We start from the raw sequence: 19,815 nt of genomic DNA on the forward strand, positions 1-19,815 counted from the left end.
CTAATGTGTGGCGAAGACCTGTAATTGGATGAGTGGCTCTGTGTACAGAATATAATTACTTTTGTAGCAGCTTGGGATGTGCCAAAATAATGACCAGATAAACAGTGATCATGGGCGATATGGCTAATTATGGCCGGGAGCACTGATCATATCATTATTAAAATCAACAGCAGGAACCTGGACTATCTGCTAGTGCACCCTGTCCATTGACCGGGCTGTCTTCTCACCACTTGCTCAACTAGCATTTGTGAATTCTCGTTGCATGTAGAGTGCTCTGGGAGATGCTGTGGGAAGTGGAAAAGTAGCAGAAGGCATGATGGGTCCTGCCCTCGATCTTGCTATCATGTTGGGAGAGAGCATATATTGGGATGTAACAACTGGGAGCACTGTAAAAAATGTGTATTCAAATTACTTAAACAGCAAAAGAGGGATCTATTTGGATTGTGGTCACTTAGGGAAGACTCCTTGGAGAAGGTGAGCCTAGAGTTTGGCCTTGAGGAAATTGGTTGGATTTGGGTTTTCAGGGTTAACACATTAGAAGGGAACTCGAAATGCCAAAGCTGAGAAATCAGCAAGTCATGTACTGGGGTCTCCAAGGAGACATGAGGCTAGATGTCGGGGACTGTGATGGTTTTTTTCTGACGTGAATTGGCAGAGGAAGTGAGGGCCAGCTGACTCATGTTTGAATTGAGCGTGGTCATTTTTGAATGGCTCTGGCAGACCCCAGGGAATTTATAGTATCTTCTTTTTTATCCTTTTAAATGTGAAAATTATGTAAGAACATTAAGGAAAATTATAGTAAAAGAAAATAGCTTACATGTACCGTACCCAGGGATCAGCAAACAGGCCAAACCTGGCTCACCACCTGTTTCTGTGCGGACCATGAGCTTAGAATGTTTTTTATAATTTGCGGTGGTTGAAGAAAGTTAGAAAGGAAGAATGACATCTTGTGACACATGAAAAGGGTATGAAATTCAAATTTCAGTGTCGATACATAAAGTTATATTGGAACACAGATATGCCTTTTTGTTCATGTGTTGTCTGTGGCTGCTTTGGGCCACAATGTTTAGAGTTGAGTAGTTGTGACAGACCGGTGGCCCACAAAACCTGAAATATTTACTCTGTGCCTCGTTGTAGAAAATGCTTGCTGACCCTCCTAACCCAATCATTTTTCATTTCTGCCTACTTTCTTCTGGTCTTTATCTAAATGCACACATAATTTATATACTTGTACACATATTTGTACAGTAGTCTCCCCTTATCTGCGATTTCACTTTCCATGGTTTTAGTTACCTGTGGTCAACTGTGGTTTGAAAATATTAACTGAAAATTTTCAGAAATAAGCAATTGGTAAGTTTTAAATCATATGGGGTTCTGAGTAATGTGTTGAAATCTCTCACTGTCCTGCTCTGTCCCTCCTGGGACATGACTGAGCTGTAAGTAGGAGAGTGACAGGTGGTCTCACCCTTGTTCAGAAGCTGTCGCTTCAGTCTGTTAGTAGTTATATGTGGGATTCCTGTTAGCTCCTGGGACAGGGCCAGGTAGGTTCTGGGGATTTGGTGTTGAAATTGAAGGAGTCCCTGCCCTCAAGAGGCTAACAGTTATTTATACGTGGGATGGCAAGGGGACAGTAAGCTGCTGAGATAATGCACAGCGGTGCAAACAATGGGGGTGCCTGCTGGGTTCTTGGGAGCAGGCCACTTTGGGAGCTCAGAGAAGAGTCTTAACATGGAGTGTAAGTAGGGGGTTGGCCGGGTGAAAAGCGGGGAGAGGAGGACAGTGGGAGGAGACATCAGCTCAGGCAGGGGAACCGGTGTATGTGACACACAGGTGGGACAGATGTGCGCGTCTGAGGATCCAGGTGGTTCGGTGTGCCTGGAGTGTAGGTGTGTGAGCAGGTGGGGAGAGGGAAGGCAGGGGGAGCAGGTAGGGCAGTCACAGGCCCGGTGTGCCCCACTAGGGGCGCGGGCTGTGTCATGAGGCTCTGAAGAGCCTGAGCAGGAGAGGAGTGCAGTCAGAATTGCCTGTAGGAGGAACCGAGTCTCCACATGCGGAGTAAGTCGGATGAGCTAAGCTTGGAGGCAGGGCCAGTTGGGGCAGCTGGGGCAGCAATCCAGGGGACAGACGGCCGTGTCGGCGGATGAGAAAGGCGGACTTGTTCCAGAAACAAACAGAGGCACGGTTAATACGACTCCACGCTTGCCTACAGGTGGGAGATGAGAGAAGCAGGGTCCACACCAAAGATGACATCGAGGTTACTGGAAGGGGCGCTCGTCTGTCTTTTAGATTTTGTTCTATTAAAATCCCATAGAAGGATTATTGGGACAAAAGATGTGAACTTCTGAAGACTCTGGACGTGCTTTGGAGGTAGTACATTCTCAGAGACAACCAGTTTATAATACCAACAAGTGGGTTTTTGAGCAGGAGAGTAATTTGATAAAAATCATATAAAGTGATAGAAATGGGCAGGTCAGACTCCATCAGAGAGTCCTGGCCGCTTGGCTGTAGGAATCCAGGCTGAGGAAAAGTTAGGGTATCGGGTGCTCCTCCCAATAGCTGATCACTGGTTTGTTCCTTCCGTTCAGGAATCAATACTGAGTGCCAGCTACGGGCTGGGACTGCGCTGGATGCCTCAGGGACATGTCAAGGTGAAAGAAACTTGCTCTCGTGCTTAGAGAGGGTTTATAGATGCAGCAGGAGAGCAAGACACACAGCCAAGACGTAGGTAAAAGGTAGAGCGGGATAAATGTGATAATGAATGGCACAAAATGCTGCGGGAATTCAGTGAGAAGAGACCAGTTGGGGGTGGGGGGGTCGGGCAGAGGAAGAGGTTGATTCAGACCAGGCTTCATTGCAGGGGCGTCGTTGGAGCTGGTTTCTAAGGGGTGGAGATTTTGGACAGATGGGTGGGAAGAGTCCAGATAGAGAATAAAACACATTTGGGGACACGATGCCTCCCGCTTATTGTGCAGTGTGTCTCTGGGGCTGTAGCCGATGCTCCGGAGAAGGCAGCACAGTGTATTTCTGCACCTAAAGCGGGGTGAGTAACCCAGGAGCTCCTGAAACCAGGGATCTCAGAGGGCAACCAGTGCCCTCGTTTTGGTGGCGGAATGAAGCAAATGAAAGGGGGTTTCTGGTTCCGAAACACGGTGTTGCCTCCAGGCTTTCACGAGGGAGGGGCAGGGCACCTCGTGTCCCTGAGGCAGGCGGGTGTGCTCCCAGGCCGCAGGGCCAGCCCGGCATCCCACCCCCGGGCTGTTCCCTGGCCCAGGGCGCCTAACCCCCTCCCCTGAAAGTACAGGCTGTGCCTCCGGCCACCGGGACCTGTCCCCGTACCAGTGGGAGATGTAAAGTCTGACCTTCACCGTGCGATTCTTCTAAGACATTTTCAGTTTCTTCATGAAAACCAAGGGATAATATATGTGGGAAAATTTTACAAACTGTTAAGTGCTGGTGGATGCGTGGCAGCCATTCATTCAGTTCATCGTTGTTGAGAGCCTGCTGCAGTGTTCTAGGTGCTGAGGAGACAGCTGGTGTTTACATTTTAGTGTGAGGGGCAGTCAGCAAACAAGTGACAAGCCTATAGTATGTTAAACATCAAGCTTGTACATGCCCTGGGCAAAAATGAAACAGGTGGGTGTGTTGGGCTGGTGGTTGTGGTTGAGAATGGGGCATGAAGGAAGGAAGGCCTCATTTGAGACGGTTACATTTGAGAAATGACCCCCAAGGAGGTGAGTAAGCGAGGGATATTAAGGATATTAGTGTCCACATGTTCCAGGCAGAGAAAAGGCAAGTGCAAAGGCCCTGAGGTGGAGCCTACCTGCTGTATCTGAGAGGAGCGAGTGAGTGGGGGCAACAGTAAGAAATGAGGTTGGAGACGTCCCGAGGTGAGAGAGAGAACAATGCAGAATGTATGGACCTCATGGACAACTATGAAGACTTCAACTTTTACCCTCCGAGGAAGTCTTTGGAAGGTTCATTTATTTTAACTATTGCTCTTCTGGTCCCCGCTCTGGCCTCCTAGCCACTCTGGCCCAGACAGCCTGGGTTTGAATCCAGCTGTGACAACTCACTTGGACAAGTTGCTTAACCTTTCTGTGCCTCTGTTTCCTCTTCTGCAAAATGGGGATGATAGTAATTCTTATCTTACAGGAGTTACGAGAATTAAATGAGGTCATGTTTATAACAGGCAGTGGCTGGCACACAGTAAATGCTGTGTAAGAGTTTGTTAAAAAACTAAATTGTTAAAAAATACTGCAGCCTGCCTGAGGATTCAAACCGATATCCAGGGCTCATCACAGCACTATTGACAATAGCCAAAAGGTGGAAACATCCCTAGAGTCTGTCAGCAGGTGGAGGGATAAACAAAACGTGGCACATACACAGTTATTCATCCATACAAAGGAATGAAATTCTGACACATGCTGCAACATAGACAAGTCCTGAAAACATTATGCTAAGTGAAAAAAGCCACAGACACAAAAGAACAAATACTATACTTATATGAGGAGTAGTTAAATCATAGAGATAGACGTAGGTTAGAGGTTACCAGGGCTGGGAGTGGGGAGTGGGGCGCCCGTGGTCATGGTACAGTGAGTCCTGCCTGCACCTTTGTTTCCTTATTAGTCGGAGGAGGGGTGTGGGCTCCATGCTCCCTGGGTCCCCTCCTGATCCAAAGTTCTGTGATCCCAGGACTCCTGAGCCAAGCCTTATGTCCTAAGCCCTCCATTTAGATCTGGGCCATTTAGTGGTCCCACCTCTTGGCAGCTTCCTTTGGCCATCTGCTTTCTGGTCTACAAATATGGAATTATGTCCTAGTATCACCAGGAAGGGATTTAAATGAGTGTTTATAAATGCATCATGACTTCAAAAACCATTTCTAAATAATACCACCAGCACTCACTTGTAGAGCATTTGATTTTAACTCTCCAAAAGATGTTCCTATGGATTATTTTTCTGCCGCCTCATCATAGCCTGTGAACCAGGCGAGACGTGCGGAGTGGCCCCAGCTTTGGGGTCAATCTCTTCCTCAATCTGGGCGTCGCTAGCCTGGCATGGGGTGGGGCTGAGAATCTGGGGAGTCTTTTATGCCCATCTTGTTTGACCTCTGAGGTGAAGTGATTTGAATAAGGAACTGAAGCCCGCTTCCCGTCCTTGGGCCTGGTAAGTGTGGGAAACCCGTGCCTACAGATTCCCCTTGGACCATACAAAGGGTGCTGCCCGGGGTGGCCTTAGGATGTTATCTTGCCCGTCTGTAGGTCATGTTATTTAGGAGCCCAGGATCCCCAGTCGGCACAAATACATCACAGTCCGAATCTAAGCTTTTTCGTGGGCGTAGCTTTTCCATGGTGGAAAGAGTGTCATCTTTTTAGTCTACCACTGCTTTTATTTCTTCCTTTTACGTCCTGCTACTTACTGTGGGTGAACTCGGACCACTTGCTGCTTGGAAAGAGCATCCATCAGTAGATGAGCAGATAGAAAGGGTGTGGTGCATTTACACAACGGAATGCTACTCGGCCATTAAAAAAATAAGGCAATCTTACCCATTGCAGCAGCATGGAGAGTATTATGCTAAATGAAAGAAGCCCATCTGAGAAAGACAGATATCACACAATCTCACTTATCTGTGGAATCTAATGATCAAAATAAACTGATGAACAAAATAGAAACAGAGGCATGGACGCATGCAACAGACTGACAGCTGTCAGAGGGGATGGGGGTTGGGGGACTGGATGAAAGAAGGTGAAGGGATTAAGCAAAACAAATATATATGCATAGCCCATAGACACAGACAACAGTGTGGGGATAGCCAGAGGGAAAGGGGGGTGGGGGTAGGGGATGTGGGAAAGGGGGGGGAATGGGGACCCAAAGAGGCTTGGCTTGGGGCGACGGGCGCACAATGCAGTGTGCAGATGGTGTTTTGTTGAGTCGTATGCTTGAAACCTGTATGGTTTTGTGAGCCAATGTCACCGCAATAAATTCAATTAAGAAAAGGAAAAAAAGTGTGTGGGAATCATCAATCTCTCTGCTACAGTCAGGTTGGCTTTGGGGGAGTGGAGTGAATGGGGGAACACAGCCGGCTGCTTTGCGTCTTTGGAGCAGCCACGGAAGAGTTCAATCTCATTGATTGTTTTCAAAAACCTGATTGCAATCCACACACAACTCATCCTCCTCCACGGCTGCTGGTCTATCAGTTAATTTATAAAAAGTCCATACAGCCATATACAATGGGGAGAATTCTGTATGTCCTGTAGGATAGTTAATGATAAGAATTAAGTGAATTAATGCAGGTAAGACTAAGTTCGGACTGCTTGGCGTCTCGCAAGGTCTTAATACGTCATTGTTGCTATTATTTAGCAGGATGGGGTCTATATACAACTTTCCATTAAAAAAACTTCTAAGGGGCATGTTTGTTATTTTAGTCATTTCTAATTTCTGTAGTCAAAGAAGTGCTAGACCTCTTAAAGTGAGTTTAGAAATACAGATGCCTAGTGTGAATTGAATTCTGTTGTTTTTCATCATTCCAGGCATCCTTGGCCTTTCATATCCTTATCAGCAGAGACTGACTTTCCCTACCCCTGGAGTCCTCGTGTCCAGAAGCACAGGTGGGGCTCTGCCCACTTTCCTTCAGCTTACACAGCAATTTTGGTGGAAAGCCCTTAATTGCTTCTTGGCAACTTTTCAGAGGGCATTTTCTCTCATCTTTATTAATGGTCACCTGGAGATGACTTCTTTCTGCCATTTCAGATGCTTTCTTTCCTTTGGGCTGAGGGTAAATTAAATCATCTCTCCCCTTTGGGACCCCTCTCCCCCTTTTGGCTGGATTTTACAGCTGGCGGAGAGCGAGGCCACTACCTCTCGTGCAACAACTAATACTTTTGTGAGTGTGAACCCTGGGAACATTCTCCACTTCCCAGGTGAAGACATGAGGCCCAGAGAGGTTACCAGGGTCGCAGAGCGCGTCAGAGCACGTGCCAGAGGCAGGGCCTGGCTCCAAACTGACAATGTTTCTCTGTTGCTGCTCCCATTCCCCCAAATTGTAGTTCCTCATTATTTTAACCACACAGAATGGCGACTCTCCTTACTTACTTCTGCTGCTTCCAGAAAGTTTGGAACTATATTTGCCAGAAGCCTCTGAAAGGGGCCATCATTTTGCCTTAGGACATTCCGACGGGGACGTATCCTCAGAGGGCCGGGTGGTGGTATAGAGTGGAGCTCTGTGTATGACAGTTGCTTCCCAGAAAGGAAGAGTCTGGAACGATTAGTGGCCTCGTCACCACTCACTGCCGAGGCTGAAGGAGAAACAGCCCTCGAGGGCTTTAAATCTCTCTGTGAAGATGGGACAGAGTTAACCATGAGCGGTATTACAGGTGGAGCACTGACCCTCCTTCTAGCGGAAAGGAGGTCCTGATTGTCTTAAATTTAGGAATCCCCGAAGTTATGGCCATGCTGTCTTTCTAGAGTATTCTGATTCCACCTGTCTGTTTCTCCTGCCCCTTTCTCAATGCCTTGTGTGTCTGTCCAGTAGCCCAGACACCTGGAAGTGTCCTGGGGCTAAGAACACTCCCGGGCTGCTCCAGGGACCCTGCTTGCCAACCCGGTGGAGGCCTCACGGCCTTACTGCAAATTCCTGGCACTTGTGAGGGTCAGGAGGCTACCCTTGTGGGTGCTTCTTTATAGTTCCTAGGGGCTTCTCTACTTTCTTAATTGAAGCTTGGTTTTGGGTGAGGTTGAGACTGAAGTGGATTATGTTTGGGAAAGGAAGGAGGGTGCCTTTTGAAACCAATTAGGCTGCATAGGAAATGATCTGTGAGTCTCTCCTCCATTGAATAGAGAGTGTTATCATGTGGTCTGGAGACCCTAGTTGTGTTCTCAGATGTTACTAGTTGAGATGATGCTTTTATAATGTCAGCTCTCGTCCAGATCTAGAGCTCTGGCAGGACAGTGACAAGTGGGCCTACGGCCTAGTCAGGCTCCAGTGCCGCAAGCTCCTACAGACACAAGCCTCATGAAAGTCGTTGGGGTTTTCACCTGCAGCAGACCCTGACATGCTGTTGTCTCTGAGAATTTAATAAAATTAGCCTCAAGCAAATTAAGGGCATGGCTAATTCTGCATCAGTGTCAGAGCTGCAGGCACAAGATGACTTCATTGCTTCCTTCAAGTATGAGACACGGCTCCCTCTAGGCTACTTGGGTTCCTTTCACTTCCCTGGAAAAAGCAAGCCTGATATTAGGATTCTGAGAAAGACAGAGACATAGCTGCCTAAAACCAGATTCTGTCTCTTGTATTCTTTGGTTTTTGTTTGGCCAGTGGTACAATTTCAATTTTCAGTGCCTCTAGAAAGCAAAAGAGCCTGATGGTATATTATTCCAACTGAAGATACAGTTTATTTCATGGTTGGAATGGCAAACAAAAAGTAAGTGAGTGGTTTTAAACTTTCTTCAATGTTGGTTTTCTACGGAGACTGCAGATGTGCCTTTTGGGCACATTATTGGATTAAACAAATGGAAGGTGGCAAGGCATCCCTTCTACTTGGTAACTGCATTTTTTCCCTGAGTATGGTCAACAGGCCTGTTAAACGAACTAGAAAAAATTCCCTTTATGTGCAGCCACAGGACTTGTGCTCAGTCTGTCTTTATAGTGGCAGCTACATTGTGTTTTGCTGCTGCGTTGTAGTCATAGGCAGGCTGTATTTTTGTGTGTGGCCTGATTGTAGGTAATGGGAGAGTAGGAGACTGAATTTTCCTTATTTTCCTATCACTAGTAGCTCTTGGCTATGTCTTCCAGTACTAGGTTTTCAAGAAATGATTGCTGAATTGAATTAAACAAGCCTCAAGTAAAATATTGAAGCAATAGAAAGGTGGCAAATTATATTTAACACCCTGGCCAGTGTGGCTCACTTGGTTAGAGCATCGTTCTGTGCATCGAAGGGTCAGAGGTTTGATTCCCTTTCAGGGCACACACCCAGGTTGTGGGTTCGATCACCAGTAGGGCCGCTCATGGGAGGCAACTGATTAATGTTTCCCTCTCACATCAATGTTTCTCTCTCTCTCCTTCTGCTTTCCTCTCTCTAAAGTCAATTTTTAAAAAAGTACTTATCAGCTAAGAAAAAGAAACAAAAGCAAATAATATTTAAGCTTCAGTGAGTAACTTCCAATAATATCTCGTCAGCAGGTTTATTCCATTGTGCAGTTGAAATGGATCTGCAGTTCTCAGGGTGGTGGGGGCCATCAAAAAACATTTATGCTTGAAGTCACCTCTGTTTCAAAGACAACAAGCAAACCAAGCTCTGTTAACAAAGTAGTAAATTTTTAGAGCACTGGATTTCCTATTGTCACAACTTCTCCTGGTGAGTAAATTCAGAGGGAAGTATGTGAAGGAGGCCGTTAGCTGGAGGAGGAAGCAGGAGAAGAGTAATCATGATCAGTGTGCGGTTGAAAGCCATCAAAAAAATAAAGTTTACCTGCAGAATTTGCTGTGGATGCCATCATGTCACCACACAGACCTGGAAGCCTGGGGGAACAATTCAAGGACTGAAAGACCCAGGAGTTCTTTTGACTAACACAGTGTCATCAGTCTGTGACGTGTCATTTCCATGCCTATGGCAGAGAAAAAAAAGGAGCAGATTATTGTTGAATCTGGGTAGTTGAGAAGGCAAGATATAGCCCACGTTAACGGAATGATTTATTTAGTCTGGATGAATAGGTAACAGTCAATAATTCTCACAAATGATTCTGATAATTACCATATGTCCGTTTCAATTTGAATTGCATCAGTATCACAACTGAGATTATTTAGATTCAGGAGGCTTCCTTCCAGCCATAGTTGTTGACCTTCAGTGATGAGCTGCCCAGCACAGGTTCTTACCATCTCTTTATCTATGGTGACTCAACTTGAACTTCATTTTTTTGTTTCCAAAGAGTAATTTATTGATTTTTAGAGAGGGAGGGCGGTAGAAGAGAGAGAGAGAGAAACATTGATGTGAAAGCACATCCATCAGCTGCCTCCTGCACGCCCCCTGCTGGGGACTGAGCCTGCAACACGGACAAGTGCCCTCGACCCGGAATCGAACCAGCAAACTCCTGGTGCATGGAATGCTGCTCAGCTGACGGAGTAGCACCGGCCAGGGCTCCATTTGAACTTCTTGGTTCTTCATAATTTTAAGGTTGTAACAGAAAACTCGCTGGCATTATTTGTAATGTGAGATAGGTTTTCTGATACAAGAAGTCCCTGGGAAAATGTGATTCTCTACCATATGGTGCTATTGTTTTTTTATACTAAAACAAATAAAAACACTTCGGAGTATTCTGTTTTATTTATTGCATATACTGAACTTCGGGCAAATAAGAAAAAAAACCCAAATTAGCTTGAAACCCAAATTAATAGCTTGAAGTGCTTTTAAACAGCTGGAATTCCAGCTGTTAGTGCAATAAGAGAGAACTTATGCAAGACCGTGTAATAGAATATCATTGCGCACGCAGATAAATAACACAGTGAGGAAGTGCATGTTTTGTATTGTTCCAAAGGCTCCTTAAAGTGAGAAAAAAATTTCTATAATAATCCAAACTCTTTAATGCAGTTTAGAAAGTGTTTGAGACCCTTTCTGAGAGGGTGCTGGCTTTAGACCCTGTGTAGGTGTATTAGTTTCCTAGGGCTGTCATGACACATTACCACAGAGTGGTGGCTTAGTACACAGGAATGTATTCTGTCATAGTTCTGGAGGCTGTGTTCCGAAATCAAGGTGTCGGTATGGCCATGCTCTCTCTGAAGGCTCTCGGAGAGAGTCTGTTCCATGCCTGCCTTTTAGCTCCTGGTGTTGCCGATCATCCTTGGCATTCCCTGGCTTGGATTCATTACTCCAGTCTCTGTGTTGTCAATCACAGGGGCTCTCTCTCTGGGTCTTCCTCATTCCCTTCTTATAAGAACAGCAGCCACACTGGATTAAGGGCCCACTGAGTGACCTCATCATAACTAACTATACCTGCAACAACTCTGTTTCCAAATAAGGTCGCATTCTGAGGTTCTGGAAAAGACATGAATTTGGCGGGATACTGTTCGACCCAATAGGAGGTTTCTAAAATGAGTACCAAGTGGCTTTGGTCTTCAGGAAGGTGTAGTTCCTGATGTACACGGGGAAATGATTACAGGAAACTATAACGCAAAGCAATGTGCTCAAGTGGCGATGGATGCAGATTACCACGGACATTTGGAGGAGTGAGTGGTTGGGACTACAGGGTCGTCCTGGAGGGCTTTAGGGTGGAGGTAGTGGCAGACCTGAAGGACAACTAGTATCATAGTAGAAGGTCTGACAGATAACTAGTTACCAGTTGCAAGAAATGGGGAAGCCGTGCATTCTGGGCTGAGAGACCGGTCTGGGCAAGATGAGATGCCAGTGTGCATCTGCTGTGTGGGATGCTTGAGACCACTGGCTTGTGTGGCTGGAGGGTAGCTTGGCCTTTGGGTAGTGGTTGCATGTGTTGCTGTGGCCATTGCGAGAGAATGGAGAAGGGATGAAGTACAGATGGAGCCGAAGGGAGGTGAGAAAGGAGATGGGAGCCCAGTCGTTCATGTCCGTGAATGACTGCCACAGGAGGGGTTCTTCGAGGTAACAGTAAGGGGAGAGTTCAGGGGGAGGTGGGATGACCATCCCTTAAGGGCACCCGAGGAGACCTTGCTGGACTCAGAGGAGCTGACCTAGATGACTTCTGTGTCCCCTCTCAGCTCTCAAGTTCTGTGATTCTTAGTAGAAATATCTTCCCTAATCCTATCATGCCTCTCTCAGCCGTTATGCATTTGCTCCCTCCCTGCTTTCTGTCGGGCATCTTTCACGGGCTGGGCACTGAAGATAAGTAGAATGCGGGAAGACAAGGCATCATCAGTCTCATGTCTTCCCTGTAGCATTGGCACAGGAGTACCTAATGGGTTCTCTGTAAGTGTTGCTTTGAATTGAGTATGAGAGAGGGAAAGATGACAAGGCAGTTTGCCCTGGGTAGTAAGCTCTGCTTCAGAGCGGAGCTGCTTTGAAAGATGATTTCAGGAACCTCCTTATGTGGAGGTGGAGAGTAGGTGGCTGCTTACATGTGTTTGATTTCTGAGTCATCAAAAACGCTCTCTTGCCTCCCAAAATATCTCCTTCATCCAGGCTGTCGGTGCTTTTAATTCCATTATTGGAAGTTAGTTTTCCTCTTAAAATGCAGATGCCCCGTGGAGAGAAGTTATCTGTTTACCCTCATCAGTCTTTCGTAGCTTAATATGAGGGATTTTTGTCAGTCTTTTCTGCGTGGCAGGTTTCTGCATGGAGGGAAAAGGGAGCCCAGGGAGGAGTACTGGACATGCCAAAGGTAAATTTTGTCAAGATTGACAGTTTGGATGAATTGACCCTTGGCTTAGAAAAACCCGTGATTATCCATTTGCTGGTATATGTTGGATAAGAAATGGTTTTTTTTCTGCTGTAAGTTTTATGGCTACAAAACTGTTTTTATGTGCTTTGTTTTTTTTTTTAAAGGGCAATACATTGTATTTCATCTCAACAAAAATAATGTGTGTGGCAGCCTGGTGCTCTGTTCTTCCTCCACAAGGCTGTGCCGCATATGGTTTCTGTGCTTACAGTCAGGGAACGCTAATGATACAGCTGCTGTAACAAATATCCCCCGAAGTTCCAGTGGCTGATTTCAGAGGTTCCTTTTTTCGTTCACATAACAATATGATTCAAGTTAATTGGCTGGGAGAGGGTGCTTCACATCGTCTTTTAGGGACCCAGGCTCCTTCCGTGCTGTACGTTCACCATTTTCAGGCCTCAAGGTCATACTAGCTTCCTCTGGAGGGCGTGCTGGGGGAAGAGAAAGCAGGCAGCACACTTACTTGTGGCTCCCTTGGCCTGGAAGTGACACACACTCCACCTCACGCCCCGTTGGTGAGAACTATTCCTGAGTCCAACCCAGATGGAAAAAGCCTGGGAAATGCAGTTTAGCTTTGTGCCCAGAAAGAGAACGCACCCCTGCTGAGACCCCAAAATCATTTTTGTCAGAAATCATTTGCACAAAACCTTTCTATCTATGACATAACCTGAGCTTTGGGGGTTATCATGAAAGGGACAAGAGAGAACAGCGATGACCTGGGACTTGTCCAGTGTTCGAAATAGCGAGAAGTCATCCACTCTGCGTGGCGAAGGGCCTCTCATCCTGCTGGTGGACTTTTGCCATGTCAGGGAGACCAAAGTCTTGATTCAAAGAAATGTTCTTATTTTGTTTGCTGATTTGCATTTTAATAGATGTAGAAAAAGCTCATGGAAACCTCCCTTGAAATCAGTTTTGAGGTTTTGAATGGTGTAGCTTCTATAATATATTTCAGTTCCTTTTGGAGATAAGAGTAGATTCGGGTTTGGAGAAGATTTAGGGATCCTCTAGTCCACCCCTCCCATTGTCTAGAGGAGGAAACCGAGAGGTAACTGCATTGTCCAAATTCACATAGCAAGTTAGTGGCTTATGTAGGTCTCAGACCCTGTTTTTCAGATTTCTACTCGGTATTTTTTCTATTACCACAGTCCCTAGAGAACTGTTCAGAGACTAGTGCTGTCCTGGTGGGACCATCAGACACCAACTAGAAAGGAGGAAGCTACCAGGTGAAATCAGAGGGTTCTTTTTAGCTGAGATTCTTTGATGGATTGTGTTTAAGTACATGGTGTCTGGGTTGACAGAAGTGATGTCACCTTCCAATAATTTGTAACTCTTCTGAGAAAACAGAATCTCAGTTCTTCTTAGCTGTTTCTTTCACTCATTTTTATATTTTTAAAGAAATTTGTTTTTAAATATATTTTTCTACTATAAAAGTAATAAAAATTTTAGTCATACAAATTAAATAAATATATGCAAGTATAACAAAAATATATGCAAGTGTACCAAAAAATTGCCTGTAATTCCCTAACTTGACAGCATAGCCATAACCACCGATAATGTTTTACTTCTCCCATGTGTGTTTCCTGACCATTTTTCAACACATAAATACTTGTGTTAGAATGAAACATTATACAATGTGTAATAAATGCTATGCAACTCTTAAAATATTTCATATTACCTAATATGAAATATTACACAACCCTTAAAATTGTTCTAAAATAACTCATGACATGGAAAAATGCTCATATATATTTGTGGACTTCTGCATAATATAATTAGATTAAAATTCTAATGTTATTTGGCTTATTTGTTTTGTTTTTTAATATGCTTTTTAATGGAAGTAGGGAAAAAGCTAATGGAAATCTCCCTTCCATACACCTTGGAATAAAATCCTAATTTTATTGTAAATAAGTACACAAATATATACGAGCATTTTTTCCATATCATGACAATTTTAAGGGTTGCATAATATTGCATCTTGTGGAAATACACTATGCTGAAGGAACAGCCCCGGCGGGGGGAGGGAGAAGAGAAAGAGTAGTGTCCTTGGTTCCTGGCCCTGACTGTGCTCCTCTCCTCCCAGGGCATCAGCAGCCTGTTCAGCTCTCTCAAAGTCGTCCGGCTGCTCCGCCTGGGGCGAGTGGCCCGTAAACTGGACCATTACATTGAATACGGCGCTGCTGTGCTGGTCCTGCTGGTGTGTGTGTTCGGGCTGGCTGCGCACTGGATGGCCTGCATCTGGTACAGCATCGGGGACTATGAGATCTTCGACGAGGACACCAAGACCATCCGCAACAACAGCTGGCTCTACCAACTGGCGATGGACATCGGCACCCCTTACCAGTTTAATGGGTCTGGCTCAGGGAAATGGGAAGGTGGCCCCAGCAAGAATTCTGTCTACATCTCCTCGTTGTATTTCACCATGACCAGCCTCACCAGTGTGGGCTTTGGGAACATCGCCCCGTCCACAGACATCGAGAAGATCTTTGCAGTGGCCATCATGATGATTGGCTGTAAGTACCACAGTGGCTGGGGCTGGGGCAGGGGGCTTACTGTTTGGTCTTCCTTCTATTAGCCGGAAATAGGTTAATGGCTATGGTGCCAGCAGGATCAGGGTGTAATAACTTAAAGTGAGGGAGAGATTTTTTTTAAAAAAGGCTAGTTTTATAGTTTTACAATAATGAAAAAAGTACCTGTTTACTGTAAAGAAATTCAGAAAATATCAAAAAAGAACAGAGTAGAAAATAAAGGACATCCATCTGCCTCTGAGAGATAACTATCATTACCTTTTGGTCTCTCCCTTACAGAATATTTTCTATATCTGAACTCGTAGAGATAGATTTTTATAAAGTTAAAATGACTTGTATGCTACACATACAATTTGGTAAACTGCTTGTTCATAGAACAGTGAATCGTGGAACCCTTTCCATGTCAATGGCAGCATCGCTCTAGGTCTGCACAGTTCAATGTGAGACCAGAAAGGAGAAATAGGAAGAGAGAATGTGAACTGTCTTATTAATTACCTTGCATATTGATTCTACATGAAAATGATAATATCTTTGATGTAGTGGGTTAAAAGTTCTATTGCAATTTTATATTTCCTTTTGCTGTTTTTTTTTTTTTAAAATCTTCATTGATTTCAGAGAGAGAAAGGAAGGGAGAGGGAGAGAGAGATAGAAACATCAATGATGAGAATCATTGATCGGCTGCCTCCTGCACGCCCCCTGCTGGGGATTATGGAGCCCACAACCCGGGCCTGTGCCCTGACCGGGAATTGAACCGCGATCTCCTGGATTCTAGGTCGATGCTCAGTGACTGAGCCATGCCTGGCCGGGCCTTTTGCTTTTTTAATGTGGCTCCTAGGAAAATGTTGAATCTTATTTCTATTGTACAGTGCTAATCTAGATCAATACTGTCGATGTTTGCTTGATGGTTAAGAAATGTCCCAAGTCCAAACAAGCAACAAAAACCCCAAAACAGAACAAAATGTGAAAAAAAGGCTCTTGATCAATTGAGAGGTAATGGGTTATTGGATTAACTTGACTGGGCAGAAAAGCAAAAACAAGCCTAGTTCTTGAGAAAGGTACTGACTTCTCATCAACTTACCCACTGACCATTACGTAGCTGTTGCTATTGCCAATTCTGGAAATAGCCTTCGGCTGGAAACAACAGGCTACCGTCACTAATGGGACTCACAGGGGAGGAGTAGACCTAATGGGGCTGGGAAAGCACATGGACTTGAGTGGACTGGACTCATGGTGAACCTGCCAAGTGGACCAGGTGCACGTCAGGGACAGATTATGACATGGAAGAGGATAGAACTCCCATGAAGTATCAGTTTGGATGGTAGTCTGGTCTCACGTGAGGAAGCTGGACTCTGGTTCCAGCAGGCAGAAGCCCTTTGGCTGGATGTAGTCCTCAGGGTGGAGTTGACACATTACTTGTCATACCGACCAGGGAACTCTAAGACCGGGGAAACCTGAGGCTTCAGTCTGTATTGCTCTGTCTAGCCCACCAGAGATTCAGTGCCCCCTTCTGCAAGAGGATTTCACCCCAAATTGTCACATTTGCTGCAGCCCCCTTTTTTGCAACCACTTTATTGTACCTGATGCAGTCCTTTCACAAAAGTCCTCAGCCAAGGCACAGAGTTCACCTCTGAGTGTTTACTGAATGTGTCTAAGGGGTCATTGATTCATGGGAAGTGTTTACCGATGGAGCTTTTGGGTTTGCTTCTTACTTTAAAATGGGTTTTAATAGAGATGATTGCTTGACCATGGGAGACAGCATTAAGTGTCTGTGGGTAGCTAATTGCTTTCGCTTAATTAGGACTTGAGGTGCTTTCTTGTGTCGTGTAAAATGATTTAAAACCTTTGCTCTTCTGGAACTATTTTGGCCTTGGAAGCACCAGTTTCCTAGGCAGGGACAGCAGGAGTTTTGTGAATTTGGGGGCACCGGGTAACAACCAGACATAGCGTATTCAGGTCACAGTTTCTGTCTTTTAGAGGGGAGATGAGACACTTTGTAAGTAGAAATACCTCATTATATCCATTACAGAAATTTACAGAAGAGTAGTCAGTTAGAAAATGGGCCCCATTTCACGGGCTCCCCAAGGGTTTTCAAATCTGAGGAGACTTCCTTGCAATTTTTTACCTGGCAGAAAAGAAAAAAGAAAATAGTTCTGGTGGCATATAATAAAGATAAACAGTTTGTTTTCCCCAAACCATGCTTCTACGGAGAGCATAATTTCCTGGGGATGGTCTCCAAGGAAAACCTCGAACAATTATTATCACCTCTTTTCTCTCCCACCTTCTCAGAGCTGGGTGATGTTTCCAATTCTTGAAATAAAGTGTAATACGCAGGTAGTCGCCTGTGCAGCCAAGTCTGGTGTTCAGGTAGGCAAGTCTACTTAAGGGGAACCGTTTCCTGAACAGGTATTGGTTAGTCACTGCGCTAAGTGTTCTACACACACTCTCTACTGCTCACGGGAGTTCTGTACCTGAGGGACTGTCATCTCAATCTTATAAGGACCGAAGCTCAGAGAAGTTAACTCACTTTCCCAGGAATATGGGGCTGGTAAGCAGGAGAGACGGAGTTTGGACCCAGGCCTCCCTGAATTAGAAGTCCAGCTCCTCCTATGGACCCACGTGCACAGGTGAGGTCTGAGAACAGAGTCCACCAGCTTCTCTAGCTGACCTACCAACACTTTGAAAATTCCCTCCGTGAACTTTAACAAACTGGAAACCGCGTGCTTATTAATTGTTGTTGTGGTTTTAATTTAAGAACGGGATTTTGATAGACACTTAGGGGACCAGATGTTTTGGGAACCAGCCATTTTTCAGCAGCCTGCCACAGTTACAGCTATTCAATTTCAGTGTGACACATCTGACAAATTCTTTTACCGACAACACAGTTATTGCATTCTGTGTAGTGTGGTGGCAATTACCCTTGTAAGCTCACATTTGAACAGCCTTTGCTCTGGACAAGTGCTGGTGTCTTATTAGATTTGTGGGGTCCTCTCTTGTCTTGCTTTGCCTGTGTGTGGACATGTGCTCACCTATTTCCTGCTGCACGGTTCTTGGGACTGGACTGACCCCAGAATTGGCACCTCTGGCGACAAGGAGCATTGACCACACTGCATTTTGGCTAATACATCAGTGCTTCTCTGTCACTAGTCACCCCAGAGGTCAGGCCCCTTGCCTTAAGGGGTGTAGAGAGACACAGAGCCGGTGGGTTCTTGAAGTACTGGTTACATTGTGATTTTTTTCCTTGTGGCATTGAATTTTACATGCATTGGTCATATTATTTCTTGGCTATTCTATTGCAGTGTATCAGCCATGATATAGATTATCTAGAAGTCTAGTGTTGCTTCTCCTCTCTGTTCTTTGGCACTGAATATCTCATTGTAACTTGGCTCATTCCCCTGAGGGTGTGGGGAAGCAGGAAAACTAAGCATTTTTAATCTTGCCTACCTTTCTCAGTTCTGATAAAAAAAAAATTGCAATAGGAAGAGGTGGAAACTGGTGGCTAAAATGAGTATTTGTGATTATCTGTGGGTGTAGGTGATCTACAGTGTCTCCAACTGCCTCGTTTTATGTCTGACTTCTATTCTGGGGTCTTGTCCTGGGCCAGGGGCAAGCCAGCCCCTGCCCTAATCTCCCCCCTCATGAGGGTCTCCAGGGGTCTCCTGCAAGGCTCACCCTGAGGTGTAGTAAGTGGACCCCTCACATCTTTTTGCACATTTCCTGTGTGTTGGTGATGCTGAGTGACGCACAAGGCCACTCTGGTCCTTTGTGTGATACGGGAGAGGGTATCCCCCTTTCAACAGGCACATACCGAGTGCCTCCCTGCCAGACCCCTACTGTGTGCTAAGGATTTGGACACTGCTGCTGTGGGTGGTGCTCTCAGGGACCCTGTGGTCTGATGGTGGTGGGGGCTGTGGGAAGGACAGACACAGGCCCTGTCACCCACCAGCTGTGGGCTGAGCCTTCCCCGGCCTCTGAGGGACCTCTTAAAGAAGGAGGGGCTGTTAGGGGAAGAGTTCTTGCATCTGGGAGGTTGCAGTCTCAGGTACGGGACACCAGCCTGTCCTGGGGAGCTCTTCAGGGAGAATTTCATGTGGAGACATTTCCATTTTTCACAAGTAAACTTTGCACTTTTCTCATTCTTTCCTCATAATGTCATTGCTGTCATCCTGTCATGAGAATTAAGCCACATTCATTTTCTTTCTCTCTGACAGTGGCACGGGGTCTAGACCTTGTATGCCTACTCCAGCCCCCTTCCCCCCAAACACTGAACACTTGGTCTCCTACCTCAGCTCCGCATGGCACCTGTCTCTTTGAATTTAGTTTTTTCTTCCCAGTCCTCCCCACCTCAGCTCCTTCACATCACAGCAGAATGTCGGTGCTGAAGGGACCTGTGGGAGCATCCAGCGGAACCCCTCCTGTCATTCTTCTGCTGGGCCAGATCTCACCCTGATCAGTGCTTCAGTCAACTCTGCCCCCCTCCCGCCTCTGCCCTCCCCTCCAACTCGGGCCTGGGAGCTCCAGACAGCAAGTGGGGTCACCCCTGGTGGTTTCCTTGTATAACCTTCTCTCCTAGGGGAAAGGGACACTAGTGACCTGCACCCCTGGGCTTTGACCCCCCTCCCTCACCCACTGCCCAATGCTTCGTGGTTTCCCTTCAGCTTAGAGTATTTACAAGCCAATATGAACTTTTCTCTGCCTCCTTCCTGACCTTATTTAAATATTTATTTGTTTTCATTTCACCTTTGCTGAATATGCCTTTTTATATTCTATCCCAATATACTGGGTTTTCAAAAATGATATGGAGCACATCTCCTAGGAGGCTGTAAAGATACTCTTAGGAGACTTGGGACACATGGTCGCTGCTTAATGAATATTTATGGACGTGTTGAACCTG

General features: G+C 45.7%; 1 protein-coding gene across 2 annotated transcripts in view; it reads left to right on the forward strand.

Annotated features, from left to right (window-relative positions):
- The window catches only part of KCNH1 (potassium voltage-gated channel subfamily H member 1), a 264,872-nt gene that overhangs the window by 95,296 nt on the left and 149,761 nt on the right, over positions 1-19,815 (forward strand). For both annotated transcript variants that reach the window (XM_087828133.1, XM_087828135.1), the window contains exon 7: positions 14,480-14,909. In XM_087828133.1, coding sequence (XP_087684259.1) covers positions 14,480-14,909 — 430 coding nt within the window. The remainder of the gene's footprint in view (positions 1-14,479; positions 14,910-19,815) is intronic.

Source organism: Miniopterus natalensis, chromosome 19 (genome assembly GCF_054644295.1).
Source record: "Miniopterus natalensis isolate mMinNat1 chromosome 19, mMinNat1.hap1, whole genome shotgun sequence".
NCBI classification, from domain to species: Eukaryota; Metazoa; Chordata; class Mammalia; order Chiroptera; family Miniopteridae; genus Miniopterus; species Miniopterus natalensis.